Source organism: Miniopterus natalensis, chromosome 9, assembly GCF_054644295.1.
Source record: "Miniopterus natalensis isolate mMinNat1 chromosome 9, mMinNat1.hap1, whole genome shotgun sequence".
Lineage (NCBI taxonomy): Eukaryota > Metazoa > Chordata > Mammalia > Chiroptera > Miniopteridae > Miniopterus > Miniopterus natalensis.
Genome location: NC_142089.1, coordinates 26504045 through 26522918, shown reverse-complemented (window position 1 = coordinate 26522918; position 18874 = coordinate 26504045). Strand labels below are relative to the sequence as shown.

Genomic DNA, 18874 nt, shown 5'->3' with positions numbered 1-18874 from the left:
AAACAAACAAAATCAGCAAATTTATCATTTTGTGTTGTTTATTATAGGTTTTTAATTTTTTAAAAATCCTCACCCTAGGATATACTTACTGATTTTAGAGAGAGGAAGGGAGAGAGAGAGAGAAACATGGATGTGAGAGAGAAACATTGATTGGTTGCCTCTCCTACATGACCCAACTGGAAACCAAACTGGAAACCTAGGTATATGCCATGATTGGAATGAACCCTCAATCTTTTGGTGTGTGGGATGATGCTCCAACCAACTGAGCCACGCCAGCTAGGGCGCTGTAGGTTTTTTGTTTTTTTTCTTTTTTTGAGTAAAAGGAATCAAAACATTTACTCTAAATATGTATCTTTAAATAATAATTATAGCCCGGCCGGGCGTGGCTCAGTGGTTGAGCGTCGACCTAGGATCCAGGTGATCCGGGTTCGATTCCCGGTCAGGGCACATGCCCGGGTTGCGGGCTCAATCAATGACTCTTTCATCATTGATGTTTCTATCTCTCTCTCTCCCTCTCCTTTCCTCTCTCTGAAATCAATAAAGATATATTAAAAAAAAAAAATAATAATAATTATAGCCCAGCCGGGCGTGGCTCAGCAGTTGAGCATTGACCTAGGATCCAGGAGATTGAGGTTCAATTCCAGGTCAGAACACATACCTGGCTTGCAGGCTTGATCCTCAGTTGGGAGCGTGCAGGAGGCAACCGATCAATGATGACTCTCATCATTGATGGTTCTCTCTCTCTCCTCCCTTCCTCTCTCTGAAATCAATAAAGATATATTTAAAATAATCATAATGATTATAACAGCCAACAAGAGTTGAATGCTATTTGTTAGGTACTGTTGATTTTACTTATTTTTATTATTTATTTATTTTAAAGCATAGTTTATTGATTTTGAGAGAGAGAGGAAAGGAGAGGAGGGAGAGAAACATTGATGCCAGAGCACAGTATGGATGGGCTGCCTCCTGCATGCCCCCTACTGGGGATTGTGCCTGTGCTGAGAATCCAACAGGCAACCTCCTGGTGCACGGCATGACACCCAACCAGCTGAGCGACACTGGCTAGGGTGGTACTGTTGATTTTAATCAATAATCTCAGGTTATTGTAAGGATTAAATAAATTAATACATATAAAATGTTATAATATAGGTACTATTTTAATTTCCATTTTATAGATGGGGAACTGGAGATGTAGAGAGGTTTTAAAATAACTTGGCCAGGTTCATATAGCTACAAACTATATAGAGAGAGCAAGGAATGGAACCCCGATTGCTCTGGAGGCTATACCTTGAATCAATATGCTATCCTGCCTCTCTATAATATATATGATTTTGTATGTTTTTAGATATATACTTTTAATTAAAATGATATCATACTGCCTGGACGGTGTGGGTCAGTGGTTGAGCATCAACCTATGATCCAGGAGATCACGGTTTGATTCCTAGTCAGGGCACATGCCCTGGTTATGGGCTCGATCCCAGTGTGAGGGGTGCAGGAGGCAGCTGATCAATGACCCTCTCTCATCATTGATGTTTCTCTCTCTCACTCCCTCTCCCTTCCTCTCTCTGAAGTCAATAAAGATATATTTTAAAAAATAAAATAAAATGATATCATACTGTAGTGATAGTCCTGCAGGTTTTTTGAATTTTAATGATACTACTAAGTACAACTTGCTTCTTTTCCCTACTCAATATGCTTTTGAAATACACTCACATTGCTAGATATAGTTCATTCATTGTAAATGCTGTATATTTCATTGAAAAAATATGCTACGATTTATCTGTTTTGCCTACTGACTAACTTTGGGTTGTTTTATTTCCCCCCTTATTATTATATACACAATGCTAAAATGAAATGAATAGCCTTTTTCAGTTCTCTTGTGCTTATGTACAAAAGTTTCTGCAAGCATATACCTTTTAAAAAATATTTCCCCCCTCTTGAAAAGTGCTGTGAACCAAGATACAAACCTATTTATTTTTCAAAATAAAAATACCCCAAATTTCCATTTTTTGTGCTACTGTGACAGATTCCACCTAAACCAGCTCAGTTGGAATTAGCAGTTCCTTACCTCCTTTCACCTAGCTGAGGATGTAAAATGTGACCTTCTGAGCTGCAGTGAACACTTCTGCTTTCCAAGCCTTAGTATAGACTGAGAATGGAGTCTGTCAGTCCCAGAGCAGAATCTATTCTTGAGGGCTCTGTGGAGATTAACAATGTTTTTCATTCTAAATGAAATTTGTCTAAAAAAGTTAAAAAAGTCAACAGATGTCAAGCCCATCAAATTGCTTAGTTAATTTAGCAGGCAACTATGTTTTATATATTGTTTTAACTTCAGTGTCTTGTATTTTATTTTTCTAAAGTTGTTTCTTTTTCCTCCCTTTCTATCTTTGTCCAAATTGCAATTAGCTTGGCCTTCCTCTGCACTGGTCTTTTCTACCCAGATGACTAGCTTAACTCCTTACAACTCTCATAGTGGAAAAACACTGAACTAAGTAATAATGATGTGGGAAAAGTTTGAGCTTTGGTGCTGGATGGACCTTTGTTCTAATTTTGATTCTACCAGCTATGTATCCTTAGGCAAGTTAACCTCCTGAACCTACATTTCTTTTTCTGTGAAGTGGGGATCACACTTTGGTGGTATGTTTTGAAGAATAAATGAGAAAATGCTTGTAAAATTCCTTTAAAAAAAAAAGCTATTATTTCCCTTCCCTGCTGTAGAGGATCTTCAACTCTTAGTATACATGAGAATCACTGGGGAGCTTGGTAAAATTTCCAGGTCTCACTCCAAGAGATTCTGATTTAGGAGGTCAAGGTTGAGACCCAAGAATCTGGATTTTAAACAAGATCCTTGGGTACTTTTGAAGCAGATGATCTATAGACACACTTTTAGAAATGCACTACCACCCTGGCCAGGTAGCTCAGTTGGTTGGAATGTCATCTGGATGCACCAGGATTGCCTGTCAATCCCAGGTCAGGGCATATTACAGGGAGTGCATGAATGGGTGGAACAAGTCGATGTTTCTCTTTCTCTCTCTGAAATCAATAAATAGAAGAAAAAAAATGCACTACCCTTGGTTCCAAGTCTAATTTTGCTAGTAAATAGCTTATTATTAGCAAATTATTTCCATCTTCTGGACTTTATTATTTCCTCAAATATAAAAATGTATGATTGAAACTTTATGGTCTCTACTGGCTGTAAAACTAAAAAAAAAAATTTGTTTTATAATCCTAAATTTTTGATCTGGTGATCTGTTGCCATTTTTTGGCAGTTCAATAGTGGTACTTAATGGTTTCATTCTTTGGGAACTTGGATTATTCTTCCTTGTGTGAAAGCTCTGGTGAAACTAGCTTAAGCAAATAGAATTTCTTTTTGAAGATACAGGGATATATCTTCATTGAAAAATTATTTTAAGCCAGGATGCAGTTGGGCTTCAGGAATCAGGAACTAGCTCACATTAGGAAAATCAAATTCTCTCTTGTCTGGTTTTTCTTTACTTTCCTAATTGGCCTCCGTCTCTTGGCTTTTTCTGCCTTCTAGGCTGCATTGTAGAAAATGGCCATGGCCAACACTCCTGAGTTGACATGGCTTCATTTTTAGAAATCAGTCAGACTGAGGAGGCTGGAGTATCTTAATTACAATCACAATTGCTAGGAAAGGAACTGTGATTGGTTCATATTGAGTGGCATTGACTTCTAACTATTGGTAGGGAGTCAGAGTCACATTGTAAGGATGGCCCTGGGAGCCCTGCCATTATTCTCCCTGGTTGGAGGTGGTAAAGGTAGACTGAGTTATGCATTCACTACATTTATTTTTAAATTTTAAAAATTTTTAAATTTTTATTTTTTATTATTATTTTTAAAATTTATCTTTATTGTTGAGAGTATTACAGGTGTCCCATTTTTTCCCCCCAATTGATCCCCTCCACCACATTTATGAAAGCATTTCACTAATTGAAGAGTCATATTGTTGTATTTTGCATAAGACCCTTAAAGTCGATTCTCATGAAAAAAGTAGAAGTAGGGAGAGATACGCTAAAAGAAAATGTAGGTTTGAGTTTTTATTATACTTATGTACAAATAAAATTACATACCAGATAGAATTGAGCTTTCTATGGTCACTTCTGCTGGACTGTGCTGTTAATCAACACTGAATTTTTTTTTAAAATTTATCTTTATTGTTGCAAGTATTACAGATGTCTCTTTTCCCCATTGACCCCTTCTGCCCTGCACCCACCCAGTCAACACTGAATTTAAAAAAAAAAGATATCTTTATTGATTTCAGAGAGAAGAAGGGAGAAGGAGAGAGAGAGAGAGAAACATCAATGATGAGAGAGTCATTGATTGGCTGCCTCTTGTATGCCCCCCACTGGGGATCGAGCCCACACCCTGGGCATGTGCCCTGACCGGGAATTGAACCTCGATCTCCTGGATCATAGGTTGATGCTCAGCCCTTGAGTCACACTGGCTGGGCAACACTGAAATTTTTAAGTTGCTTTTGGATATAGTTTTCTTCTTTTAAAATGATATAATTTTATAGTATAAAATCTTTGTCATCTTTGTTTTATATATTTGGGCTTAATAATTTTTCAAATGAAGAGAAAATTATGTGAGGCTATGCAGGGCATTGGTAAGAGCATAGGTTCTTGAAAAAGACAGTCTTGAATTTTAATGTTATCTCTGCCATTTAGTGAACTGTATGATTACTTGATTGCTCTGTGAAATGTACATAATAATATTTATATCATGGATTATTTGAGAATCAAATGACATGACATATTTTGAGCTTTTATACTATGTTTCCTAGGTAGTGGGTGCTCATTGAATGAGAGATATTATCATTGTTATTTTGTTTTTAGAATTGGTGATCTTCATTGTATTCTACTTATGTTAAATACTGACTACGTCTGAGCTTTAAATATATCAGTTTTTTTTTTAAGGTAAAGGCATATTTTTTAGATCTGAAAATCAAACTAGAATGTGAAAGAGGAAATATTTTTACAGTGACAGTTCATTAGTTTGTATGTATTTATTAATGGTTTTAATGAAGTATCTTTTTGATCTCTTATTTAGTGTCAAACCAGAAGAGAAGTAAAAATCAACAAAAATTTATTATGTGTGGAGTTCCTTCTTAAAAGAAGAAAAAAGTGATTATTGCGACTATGGATCGGAGCAAACGGAATTCAATTGCAGGATTTCCTCCACGTGTGGAGCGTCTTGAAGATTTTGAAGGAGGTGTTGGAAACGATGGAAACATGACTCAGGTGGGAAGAGTTTGGCCATCTTCATATCGAGCTCTTATAAGTGCCTTTTCCAGACTGACACGATTAGATGACTTCACCTGTGAAAAAATAGGGTCTGGCTTCTTCTCTGAAGTGTTCAAGGTGAGTGATGCCTCAGCTTTTCTCATATTGTCTTGTTGATGGTCAGCTTACTGCAGAATTGATTGTTGTGTTTAATTAATTAGGATATAGGCTTTGCCTAGTCTCGGTGCTATGGATCTTGAACAGTGTTCTAAACTTTCCTCTCAAGCTATTTATTAACTTGTGAGATATCTTATTATTTTAATTATAAAATAATACATGTTGATAAAAAATCTAAAATCTAAATAATAGTCCTGACCACTGTCCTCAGTGGTTAGAACATCAGCCTGTGGACCAAAGGGTCACGGGCTTGATCCCTGGCCCTGGTTGGGGCACATGAGGGAGGCAACCAATTGATGTGTCTCTCTCACATCAATGTTTCTCTCTTTCTCTTGCTCCCCTCCTCTCTCCCTCCCTTCCACTCTTTCTAAAAATCAATGGAAAAAATATCCTCAGGTGAGGATTAACAAAAAATAAAAATAAAATAAAAATCCAAATAATATAGGAGTCTCTTCCACTTCTCCCTCCCCCCACTCATATATATATATCCAATTATACGCACTGTTAACAATTTGGTATGTATACTCTCTGGATCCTTTTCTATGCTTTTTCATATATTATACACACATCTTATATACATATATAAAAATTTATATATACATATAAGAATATATGTATACATGCATACATTTATTCCCACACATAAAGTTTTTGTTTGCTTACTTTAAAAAAAATATATGTTATACATTATACTTCACATTTAAAGATCTTTTATTGCTTTTTAGAGAGAAAGGAAGGGAAAGAGAGAGAGAGAAGCATCGATGTGAGAATAAAACATCAATCTACTACCTCCTGCACGTGTGCACCTGTACTGGGGATCAAACCCGCAACCTGGGCATGTGCCCTGACCGGGAATCGAACCGGCAACCTTGCAGTGCACAGGACAATGCCCAACCAACTGGGCCACACCAGTCAGGGCTTGTTTGCTTACTTTTATTTATTTTTTCTTCTTTTTTTAAATTCTTACCTGAAGATATATTTTTATTGATTTTAGAGAAAGAGGAAGCGGGGGCTGCAGGAGAGAGAAACATTGATGTGAGAGAGAAACATTGATTGGTTGCTTCCCTGCACCTCAACCAGGATTGAACCTGCAACCTAGGTATGTGCCCTGATCAGGAATTGAACCCGCAACCATTGGTATATGGGATGTCACTCCAACCAACTGAGCCACATTGGCCAGGGCATTTGCTTACTTTTAATAAAATTGAGCCTTTAATTCTCCCAAGCAATCATATTTCCCTGGTTCATTTACTCTCCCAGAAGATGATTTCATACCTTTTTTTTCTCCAATCAAACTCCCAGAACTTCTCTAGTCCTCACTCTCAGTGATGATCTTGCTTCCTAATTCACTGAGAGAACTTCCACACCTCCCATCACCACATATGGCTACTAACCCACATGTCTACTCATTTACTCAGCTTTTGTACCTATGGATGGACTATTTCATCCATACCTTTTTCACTATGGATGAACTATCCATGCTCCAATCTAAGCCATATTTCTATTTGTATGGTATATGCTATTTCCATTTGCCTGCTCAAAGATGTTACCTAAGAAATTATCCCCTTTCCTACATCATATTTCACTCTCTATTAAATTATTTCCATCAGCAGGTAAACATTCTGTTTTTCTCTCACCTTAAAAAGATCTTTAAAGGGAGGAAATTATCCCTTGTTGCTACACTCCCTCGTGTCTTGTTCTCTTTTGGACCAAAACACCTCCACAGAGTTAGCTCCACTCACCATTTCCTATTCCTTTCCTTCTATTCTCTCTCTTTTTAATGTGGTAAAATATACGTGACATAAATTTACTATTTTAACCATGTGTACAGTTCAGTGGCATTAAGTACATTTACAATGTTGTGCACTATCTGTTTCCAGAACTTTTTCATCATCCCAAACAGAATTTTTGTATCCGTTAAACAATAACTTCCTGTTTGTCCCTACCCCCAACCCCTGTTAACTCTATCCTACTTTCTGTCTCTATGAATTTGCCTATTCTAGGTATTTCATCTTAGCGGAATCATACAATCTTTGTCCTTTTGTGTCGGGCTTATTTCACTTAGCAGAATGTCCTCAAGTTTCATCCTTGTTGTAGCATATATCAGAATCTCATTCCTTTTTATGGCTGAATAATATTCCATTGTATGTATATGCCATCTTTTGATTATCCATTCATTTGTTGATGGATATTTGGGTTGTTTGCACCTTTTGATTATTGTAAATAATGCTGCTATGAGCTCTGGTGTACAAGTATCTGTTTGAATTCTTGCTTTCAATTCTCTTGAGTATTTACTTATAAGTGGAATTTTGGGTCATATAGTAATTCTGTGTTTAACTTTTTTTAAAAAATTGTAAAATATACATAACATTAAATTTACTGTCTTAACCATTTTTAAGTGTACAGTTTATTAGTGTTAAGTATTTTCACATTGTTGTGTAATCAATCTCTAGAACTTTTTCATCTTGCAAAGCTGAAACTCTATACCCGTTAAACAACAGCTCCCTCCCCTCGACCTAACCCCCCCCACCATCATTGATGTTTCTGTCTCTCTCTCCCTCTCCTTTCCTCTCTCTGAAATCAATAGAGATATATTAAAAAAAAAGAGTGTGGTAATACATAATTTCTTAAAAGATGGCTGCCCTGTTGTATGTAGGTGTTTATTTAACCACTGTTCTACAAGTTTTAATGTACATGGTACAGGTGCCTGGATGTAATTTTAAAATATTTCAATTTCAAGATACTGAAAGTCTTAGATATGATGAAATGTTGTCTTGAGTTTATTTCAGTGTTTGAAATGAAATATAGGCATTTAATCATTTATTTATTTATTTTAATCTTCACCAGAGGATATTTTTCCATTGCTTTTTCAGAGAGAGTGGAAGGGAGAGAGAGAGAGAGAGAAACATTGATGTGAGAGAGACACATTGATTGGTTACCTCCTGAATGCACCCCACCTGGGGCCAGGGATCAAGCCTGCTACAGAGGTATGTGCCCTTGGCTGGAATCGAATCTTTCGGTCCGCAGGCTGACGCTCTAACCACTGACCAAAACCGGCTAGGGCTAATTTTATTTTTAAAAGATGGTTAGCTCATTGTCTAAATACAGTTTTTAATGTCTTTTCCCCCTAGTGGGTTGAAAGGTCATTTTTATTATCTAATTCCTGTTTGATCTGACACTTGAATAGACAGACAAATGGAATAGAAAAAAAACCCCAGAAATAGGCTGAAATACATATGATATGTTAGTATGTAATAAAGGTATTATCTTAAATTAGATGAACCAGTCAAATGATGTTGGCATAACTAGGTAGTCATCTGAAAAACAAATAGAGTTGAATCATATTTTATACCTTACACCATGATAAAGTCCAAGTGGATAAAAATTTTAACTATGAAAATTAAAATCATAAAAGTTCTGGAGAAGAATGTGGAAGAAATAATGAAAAAATTAATACATAAAGTTCTCACTTTTATGTGTGTTAAATTTTTAAAAATATTTTTTATTGATTTTTAGAGAGAGAGGAAGGGGGGAGAGAGAGAAAATCAATATGAGAGCAAAGCATCAGTCCAGCTACCTCCTGCATGCGCTCTACCACGGTTCGAGCCTGAAACCTGGGCATGTGCTCTGACCAGGAATCAACCAGCCACCTTTCGGTGCACGGGAGGATGCCCAAACAACTGAGCCACACCAGCCAGGACAGTGAAAATAAAATTTTTGAAACTTTTCAAAATATTAAAAAAAATTAATACACTTATTCTTTAAAGCATTTTTAAGTTCACAGTGAAATTAAACAGGAAGTACAGAGTTCCCATATACTCCCTGTCCCCACACATGCACAGCTTTCCCCACTAATGACATCCCACATCACTGTGGTACATTTGTTAAAATTCATGAACCTATAGCATTATCACCCAAAGTCCGCAGTTTACATTAGGTTTTACTTTTGGTTCTGTATATTCTATAGGTTTTGATAAGTACAGAATAGTATCACTGCTCTAAAAATCCTGTGCTCTGTTTATTCATCCCTCCTCCTCCCAGCCCCTGGAAACCACTGATTTTTTTTTTTTTACTATCTACATGGTTTTGCTTTTTTTTCAGAATGTCACATAGAAGTTCATATCACACAGTATATAGCCTTTTAGATTGGCTTCTTTCACTTAGTAATATGCATTTAAGTTTCTTCCATGTCTTTTCATGGTTTTATAGCTCATTTCTTTTTAGCACTGAATAATATTCCATTGTCTGCATTCACCACAGTTTATTTATTTCCCACCGTCTACTGAAGGTCCTCTTGGTTGCTTCCAGGTTTTGGCAATTATGAATAAAGCTGCTATAAACATCTATGTGCAGGTGTTTGTGTGGACATGTTTTCAATTTATTTGGGTAAATACCAAGGAGTGTGATTGCTAGATCGTATGGTAAGACTATGTTTAGTTTTTGTTTTGATTTTTTAAATCTGATTCTATTTTTTCCATTGCTTTTCAGAGAAAGAGAGAGGGGGAGAGAGAGAGAGAAACATTGATGTGAGAAACACATCAATTGGTTGCCTCCTGCACCCTGACCAGGGTGAGCCTGCAACGAAAGTATGTGCCCTTGGCTGGAATCGAACCTGGGACCCTTTAGTCCACAGGCCGATGCTCTAACCAACTGAGTTACCTGGCCAAGGCCTAAGCTTGCAGTGTTTTTGAAACTAACTTGTGCCTGGCGGATGTTGCTAAGTGGTTTGAGAGTCAAGCCATGAACCAGGAGGTCACGGCTTGATTCCCGGTCAGGGCACATGCCCGAGTTCCAGGCTAGATCCCCAGTAGGGGGTGTGCAGAAGGCAGCTGATCAATGATTCTCTCTCATCATTGATGTTTTTCTCTCTCTCCCCCCTTTCCCTTCCTCTCTCTGAAATCAATAATAAAAAAAAGATTTAAACTAATTTGTAACAATTTTTGCAGTATAGAAATAGTTCATTTTGTTGTTTACTGTTTTAATCTTTTCATTTCTGACTTCTATTTTTTTTATTATTTAGAAAGGCTCTCTGCATTCCTATATTATAAATAAAAGTATCATTTTAAAATTATTTTTATGATTTTACTACTTATATTTAAATATTTAATCCATCTGGAATTCATTTTTTAGATGCCTACTCATTCGTACTAGCAACATTTATTATTTAGTTAATATTTTTCTCATTAATTGGAAATGTCACCTTTATTCTATATTGAATTTTCCTAAGTATTTAGTTTGTTTCTAGACTTTATTCTATTACATTGACCTGTCCATTCATATACCAGTTCACACTGTTATAATTTAATCATTGTGGCTTTATTTTAATATCTGATTAGTCTAGCTCCCCATTATTATTCATTCTTTTCAGAATTTTCTTGATGTTTCTGCCTTATTTTTTTATGCGAGTTTCAGACTCAGTTTCCAAAAATGTAACTGTTACCCACTTTTATTGAGATTAAATTTGTAGACTAATTTAGGGAGAATTGATATCTTTATGATATTGAGTCTTTACATGTCATGCCTTTACATCTGTTCAAGTATTTTGTGTCCTTGGTAGACATTAAAAATTTATATATATGTATATATCTTGCATATTTCTTGCAATGTTTATTCTTAGTTTTTTTCTCTTTTCTGTTGCAGTTGTAAATGGGAACTCTCCATTTTATCTTTTGTTTGTTGTTTGCATATGAAGGCTATTAATTTTTACATATTGATATTTGATGTAGCTGACATACTGAATTTTTAAAATATTTGCAATACATTTTCAGTTGATTTTATTTTCATGGTATATAATCATATAAGCTGTGAATAATGATAAATTTATTTATTTTCCACTTTTATACCTCCCTTATATTTTTCTCAACAAACTGCTTGACTAATACTTCCTAAAATGTTAAATAATAGTGCTATTTGATGTCTTTGTCTTGTTCCTGACTGGGGATACTTGTGGTGTTTCCTAATTAAACATGATATGATTTGGGGCTGAAATAGATATCTTTCATTCTATTGTCTATTCAAAATCTTAACAAAAATACCTGCTATTTTGTTAGAATTATTGTTATGAAGAATGGATGTTGAATTTTAACAAATGTCTTCAGAATCAATGGTATGCCTGTTAATTTTATATGTCAACTTGACTGGGCCACTGGAGTGCCTAGATATTTGGTCAAACATTATTTTGAGATTAACATTTGAATCAGTAGACTGAGTAGTGCAGATTGCCTTTTCTAATGGGAGTTGCCCTCATCCAATCATTTGAAGGCCTGAGTAGAACAAAAAGGCTGACCCTCCTATAATTAAGAGGGAACTTCTGCTGCCTAATTGCTTGAGATAGGACATCGGTCTTCTCCTGCCTTTTGCCTGGAACTGAAATATTGGCTATTCTTGGGCCTTGAGCCTGTCAACTTTTGGACTAGAACTTACACCATTGGCTCTCCTGGTTCTCAGGCCTTTGGACTCAGACTGGAACTTCACCTCTGGCTTCCTGGGTCTCCAGCTTGCTAACTGCAGATCTTGGGACTTCTCAGCACCCATAATCGTGTGAGCCATTTTCTTATAATAAATCTTTCTATCTGTATACATCCTTTTGGTTCTATTTCTCTGGGAAACTCTAATACATATGGTAATAGAAGTATTTTTCTTTTTTGATCGCTTAGTAAAGTGAATTATATTAGTAGGTAGTCTAATAGTGAGCCATCCTTGCATTCCTGGTGTATTATTCTTTAATGTACTGTTAACTTTTAAAAAACATATGTTTTTATTGATTTTAGAGAGAGAGGAAGGGAGAGGGAGAGAGACAGAAACATCAATGATGAGAGAGTCATTGATCGGCTGCCTCCTGCACCCCCCGACTGGGGATCGAGCCTGCAGCCTGGGCACATGCCCTGATTGAGAATTGAATCGCAATCTCCTGGATCCTAGGTTGATGCTCAACCTCTGAGCCATGCCCACCCGGGCAAAAAAATTGAGATATTTAAAAGGTATTATCTGTGGCATTTGGTGAGTGGTTGGATGTGATGGTGTGAAGAAGGAGGAATCAAAGATGATTTCACTTACTAGCGGTTGGATGTTTGAACCCTGAAGGAGAAGCATATTTGATAATTTCAGATTTGGATTAGTGTGAGGTGCTTATGAGATGTATACATAGAAATGGTCAATATGTAGTTGCTTGTAAAGATATGGAGCTCCGAAGACAGATCTGGTCTTGAAATGTCTATTTAAGAACCATTAACATAAAGTAACAAAAGCCATGGGTATGAATGAGATTAAGCAGGGGCTGTAAATAGACAGTAAAAGAAGGCATGGGACCAGGCATTAAGGAATTCCAGTATTTAAGTGTGAGTAGAGGAAGAGCTGACAAAGGAGCCTGAATAGGACTAGCAAGAGAGGTAAGAGAACCAGTGTGTGTATGTCTGTGTTAGTGAGTGAAAGAGAGAGACTTGATGAAATTTTAACCTAAGATGAGCACAAAGTTTGTGTTCTTTTAATTGTACCCTGAATAACAATGCCTACCTTGTAGTGTTAGAGGGATCAAATGAAATATATAGAGCACCTTGTACAATACCTAGTCCATCAAGCAAATAGTAGCTTTTGTTACCTTTGATGTTATTTTCTCTTTCAGTTTTACAAAACAGTTCAAATGTAATCTTACGTCAGTCCACTCTTATTCAGGTGTGATTTAATTAAAAAAATTTTTAATTCTTGAGAGAGGAAGGAAGAGAGAAAGCGAGAGAGAGTGCGCACCATCAATGTGAGAGAGAAACACCGACCAGTTGCCTCCCATATGTGCCCTGAGCAGGAATCAAACCCACAACCTGTGTATGTGCCCTGACTAGAAATTGAACCCTCTACCTCTTGGTATATGGGACAACGCTCCAACCAACTGAGTCACACCTGCCAGGGCCTATCTACCGAATTGATAAATGGAATAGTACATCTAATTTTGATCCAGTTTATAAGAAAGAAATAGATTATTTTATTAACTTTTACATATTTATGCTATATTTTTAGAATATACATATATATTCCAAAAATATATATGTATATACATGTGTATGTGTATATACACACACACACATATGCTTTCTTATAGAGTTCAATCTGATTCAATTTATGTGGCAAGTATATGACTTAGTTACATAAAATAGAGGCTTAAGTTCCCACTTTCCCCCTTGGGATATTTCCTAAATTGATAGCACTATGTCTGGAAATGCTAGGCTATAAGAAACAGTAAACTTATAAACTAAGAGAGCCAGATATCTGCCATCTGCTTGGTCCTGAAAAATTGATTTATTCACATTCATGGTTATACATTTATTATTTAGTGCCATGGAGTTTGTCATGCAGACTCTAAACCTGTAGCATTATTAACAGTTGTGGTATATGGAAAGTAAGAGGAACATTTCAGTATGGATGTTATTTTGTTCTGTGATGTTTTATTTTTGTGGTTGGGAAGGTAAAGGTCTTGTGTTCTTTGGTAGCCTTGTCTGCCTTGAGAAGTAAGATCCTGGGTCTCAAAATGCTAGTGTTGCTACAGTGATCTCAGTGTCCCAACTGACTATAATTTTTTAGCCTCTCGAACTATAACTTGTGAAATTTGTAAGAGAGTGAATCTTTTTCTCTTTTAAATGTGATCATGTTGCAGCCTATATCTACAAATACTCATGGATATTTCTCAAATTGTCTGTTTTTACTTCATGGTTGTGTTTGTCCATCCCTATATGTTTCTTTGAGACCCCACTGTAAAAGTGTTTTCAACACCAGGTGGCCTTGTTCTAACAAGATGTAATTAATGCCTACATACGTTAATAACCATTGTTTCAGAAAAGAGTTAGCTCTATGCCTTGGAGATGTATAAGGAAGCTTTTGTAAGATGACTAAGAGCTGAACAGTGAGGTCGTACATATTTTCTTTGAGGGTGAGGGTTAGGAGAAAGCCTATTAGGCATTTCTGACCCACCAGTTTTCAGTGTTTGCTCTAAGATGTCAGTTTATACCAAGGCCAGTTGGGAAACAAAATAGTGAATTCTGGGAATGACCTGAGCTGCCTCACTCCAAAACATCCATGAGCAAGATGTGTGGTGTGTGTCTGTCTGCTTCTCTGTCTACTCGTATCAGCCATTTCAGAATTAAACTGCCCAGGTAGTCAGAGAATTAAGGTAACCCTCAAAATCAAGAATGGCATTAAGGAAGAATGAATATAGAGAAAGCCCTTAATTGTATAGTATTACTCTGGCATGAAAGCAGTGTTATGTAGGAACTAAGCATATTTTTAACCATCAGGAAAATGTTTTCAGTGTCAGAAACAGTCAGGGAAAGGGTATGGACAGAGAAGACTAGAGCAGCAGGGATTGAGCCTTGAGAAGTACCTTTATTTGGGGAGAGTATGGAGAAGAAGAAAAAGAGAGACAAGCAGCAGTCAGAGATAGGTTCCCAAAGATCAGAGAAGCTGCCACATCTACCAAACATAAATCCCAAGGGGCTGACACCATATTAGAGATTTACAAAAGAAAAAATAAAGAGGAAAAAAGAAGTTCCCTCCTCACCTCCCACCCTTCTTTTCAAGGAGTTTAGCATTGAAAGGCCTGGCAGAAAGAGGATGGTAGCAGTCCAATGCTTCTTACAACTTTGCGCCTTGGAAGTGGTCTTTGTTGCATATCCTTATTGTCTGTCAAAACGGCTTCTTGCTAAATTTCCTATTGTTTTTCTTGTTGCATTTACTGGTTTTGCAAACTCTGAGTTACAGGGATTTTCAGAGAGAACTCTTATGGGGAGTTCAGTGTTTTCAGGAGTGTATGAAATGTGTTTTAAAGGAGACTCTGTATTTGTATTACATGTGTACTTAAGGTTCACACACAGCAGTGTATGATTGTAGCTTTTGGCCATGTTCAGTACATTTAATATTTCCTCCAGAGCTGATGTGGAAAGTTTGGCTGCTAATTAGTAAAGAATTTAGCAGATGTCTCTGTGGGCTGAGCTCAGCATTAAGTGACTTCAAGGGATAATTTAGTAGGTAGCAAATTTTACTGTGTGTATATTGCTATGCAGAAATAGCTCCCAAGATCCTTTACTTTAATTGATAATCCAGCTGGAAAAACAAAAACTGGAAGCACACAAGTTGTATGAACAATTTGGATTCACTCGGTACATAGAAGTATTTCTGTAAATGTGATACATGTGAGGGCATGTGAAAGATATTACAAAAAGCTGATTCTAGAGTATATTATTTTGCAGTGAGGAGAGTGAGAGGGTTGGTTGCTTCCCCTTCATGATCTCATATCACTCAGCTGATACTTCTTTTCCAGCATGTAGTAAACATTGGGACTATTTGCTCTCTTAATCATTTATTTATGTACTCAGCTGATAGTTAATGCTCATTAGGTGTAGGACTTTGAGTTAGATGTTAAGGATAGAGAAAGAAAGTCCTGCCATAAAAGAGCTCTTTGCTTAGGGTGGAAGACAGGAAATGTATTTAAAACACAGCATTTGCTAAAGTTGAGCCTTTAGCAAGAGCCTGAAATTGCTTAATACATAGCTGCCAAATGTGTGAAAGTATGCATAAAGTGTTAAGGAATATAATACTGGGCACCAGTACAAACCTGTCAACATAAGAAACATCCAAACCTATGAGAATTTTTATGAGTTTATTTGAGCCAAACTGACAACAAATGCCAGGGAGCAAAATCTCAAGGGACTGAGAAAATGCTCCAGAGAATGGCAGTTTTGCATCTTATTTTATACATTATAATCAAAGGAGGAAGCTTAAGGGGGGGTTACATGAAATTCATTGGTGATAGATTAGGGAGGCGGGAGAAAGCAAAGCAAGGTTATGCCTGGAGAGGGGTCTGGAAAAAGGGAAGTTACCTTGACATTCCAAAGGTATGTTATTTTAGATGCAAAAAAACCAGCTCAGTTAAGGTAAACATTGACCTTTGTCATGGAAGATTCCAGCCTAGGACATGACTACCCACCACACTGGCTTTTAGTTTAGAAGTTTTAATTTCAGACCATCCTAACTGCTTACTTTCTTTTTCTAAATTTGTAAGGCCACCATGCAGGCCTTCCCTGAGTTTGTCAGGTTTAGTATGTGGCCCCTTTTTTGTCCACAAACCTTACTTGAAGGGGCCAGAGGAGGCTTCCCAGAGTAAATCACTCTTGAGTTTTCTTGAAGGAGAGGAGAGCTTGTCTGGTGGACAAGCAGGGAGAGGGCATTTCAAGCAGGAGGAAAAGCATGTGTGGAGGCACAGAGCAGTGTGAGCGTGGAATATTCTAGGAATGGTGAGAAATGGGGTTTGTTTCAAGTCTGGTAGGTACATGTAAAGAAATGGCAAGCCTGTGACGACTCTAGAACGGTAGGCAGGGACCAGAAAATTAAAGATTTTTTTCTTGATCCAGTTACTGGAGCTTTGTTTCTTCATTTTATTAGCTTTTTTCCTCTCCCCCAAATCAGCTTTTGGTTTGTTGAACCTCTCTATTGTTTGTTTGTTTTCTATTTCATTATTTTTTGTTTTTATCTTTATTATACTTTCTTGTTTTCTAGCATCTTTAGTTGAACTCTAACTCATTTATTTATTTATTATTATTTTTTTAATAATTTTTATTTTTGTTTAAAGTATTACAGATGTCCCTTTTTCTCCCCAGTGACCCCCCCGCCCATTCCTTCCCCCTCCCCAGTCACTCTCCCTACCATTGTCCGTGTCCTTGGGTTGTGCATATATGCATATAAATTCTTTGGTTACTCTCTCCCCCTCCACCCCCTCTCCCCCTTCCCTCTGACCTTTCGTCAGTCTCAACTATGCTTCCAAATCAGTTAGTATTTCTTAGGCAATATGTTACAGAAACCTGAAGAACAGGGGCTTATTCAAATAGATTTTCCTCAAGAAATCTTGAGAAATTCCTGTGCTGTGCATCTGCTTGAGGAAGTCATCAACAATCCAATCTTCTAGCTTCTTCTGTCTCTAGTGTGTGGCTTTTGTCCTTTTGGTTACAAGACAGCTGCTTTTGATGCAAGCACCAGACATCTTTGCTCCAGTCTATGAAAAGGGGTAAGGATAAAGGACAATTTAACCAGGAAAACAGTAGCATTCTCAGAATCCTCACCTAGAAATTCCCACATAATCTCCTTACTAGGACTCAGTCACCTGACCCATTCTAGCTGCAAGGGAGATTGCCAGATTGAATGTTTTTTTAAGTTTTATTCCTCACCCAAGGATATTTTTTCCATTGCTTTTCAGAGAGAGTGGAAGGGAGAGAGAGAAACATCAACGTGAGAGACACATCAATTAGTTGCCTCCTGCACCCTGACCTAGGTGAACCTGCAACTGAGGTACATGCCCTTGACCGGAATCGAACCCAGGACCTGTCAGTCCACAGGCCAACGCTCTAACCACTGAGCAAAATCTGTTAGGGCTCAGTTTTTTTGTTTTTTTTTGTTTTTGCAGTTTCAAAGGTCTCACATTTATTACTGAACCAAGCTATTACAGGGGGAAAAAAAAAGAGAGAAATAATTCTTCCAATAATTTCACAAGGTGCTCAACTGTCCAGACAGTAGTGATCTTTTCAGTCATTTAAAGATGCAGGCAACCTGGATACAGCATAAATGTGAGCCATTTCTCATGTGTGATTCCTTATAGACCCAGTTTGGTTCTTCTCCAATGTCTCCTCTTGGGAATTGTACCTGATTTTATTACCAGTTTTCATCTGAATCCATTGTGGAATGGGCCGATTCTGCTTTTGTTTCTTGGCCAGGAACCTCTTGATCCTGAAAGTCTTGTGGGAAGACATGGCACAGCTCAGCCAAATGCTAGTACCACGATGTCAGAGAAAGAGCAGGGCTCAGTTTTAACTGAGAACATTTCCATCTAAGATGTTGAGTAAATAATTAGTATTGTCCACTGTTGTTTTTAATTATCTTTTTATTGTTGATCCCTAATTTCATTTCATAGTGGTCTCGGAAAGTGGTTTTTGAACCACATGAATTCTTTGAGAGTTTTTGAGAATTCATTTATGATGTAGTACCAGTGTATTTTGGAAAATTTTTTCATGTATACTTGGAAAAAAAACTCTGTCTTTGTTGGAACAGGATTAGATCAAGTATGTCAAATTTGTTAATATGAATGATATCCATAGTCATTTTTTGTTTGCTTGAGCTTTTACTCTCTAAGAAGTAGGTTAAAGTATGCCATGAAGATTGCAGATTTGTCATTTGCCATGGTGTGTTTTTTTGGTCAGTTTTTACTTGATATATTACTGTTACTGGAAAGGGGACCTGGCTCTGAGCGGGTCTGGTACTGGCTGGCAGGTAGTGTGTGGGTTCTTGACTTCATGCAGGAAAGATTTCACAACACAAGTCCAGGTGATTTTTAGAGGACATTTATTTTTTATTTAAAAAAATCCTCACCTGAGGATATTTTTTAATGATTTGAGAGAGAGAGGAAGGGAGAGAGAGAGAGAAAC

The 18874-nt window shown here is 37.0% G+C and overlaps 1 protein-coding gene and 1 pseudogene across 3 annotated transcripts in view; one reads left to right on the top strand and one right to left on the bottom strand.

Moving 5' to 3' along the window:
• The window catches only part of TESK2 (testis associated actin remodelling kinase 2), a 97046-nt gene that overhangs the window by 14763 nt on the left and 63409 nt on the right, over nucleotides 1–18874 (top strand). For 2 of the 3 annotated variants that reach the window (XM_016199257.2, XM_016199256.2), the window contains exon 2: nucleotides 5071–5381. In XM_016199257.2, coding sequence (XP_016054743.2) covers nucleotides 5160–5381 — 222 coding nt within the window. In that variant the 5' untranslated portion in view covers nucleotides 5071–5159. The remainder of the gene's footprint in view (nucleotides 1–5070; nucleotides 5382–18874) is intronic. The other variant, XM_087820394.1, reaches the window with a different exon arrangement.
• LOC107526718 (large ribosomal subunit protein eL39-like) lies at nucleotides 17860–18234 on the bottom strand (annotated as a pseudogene).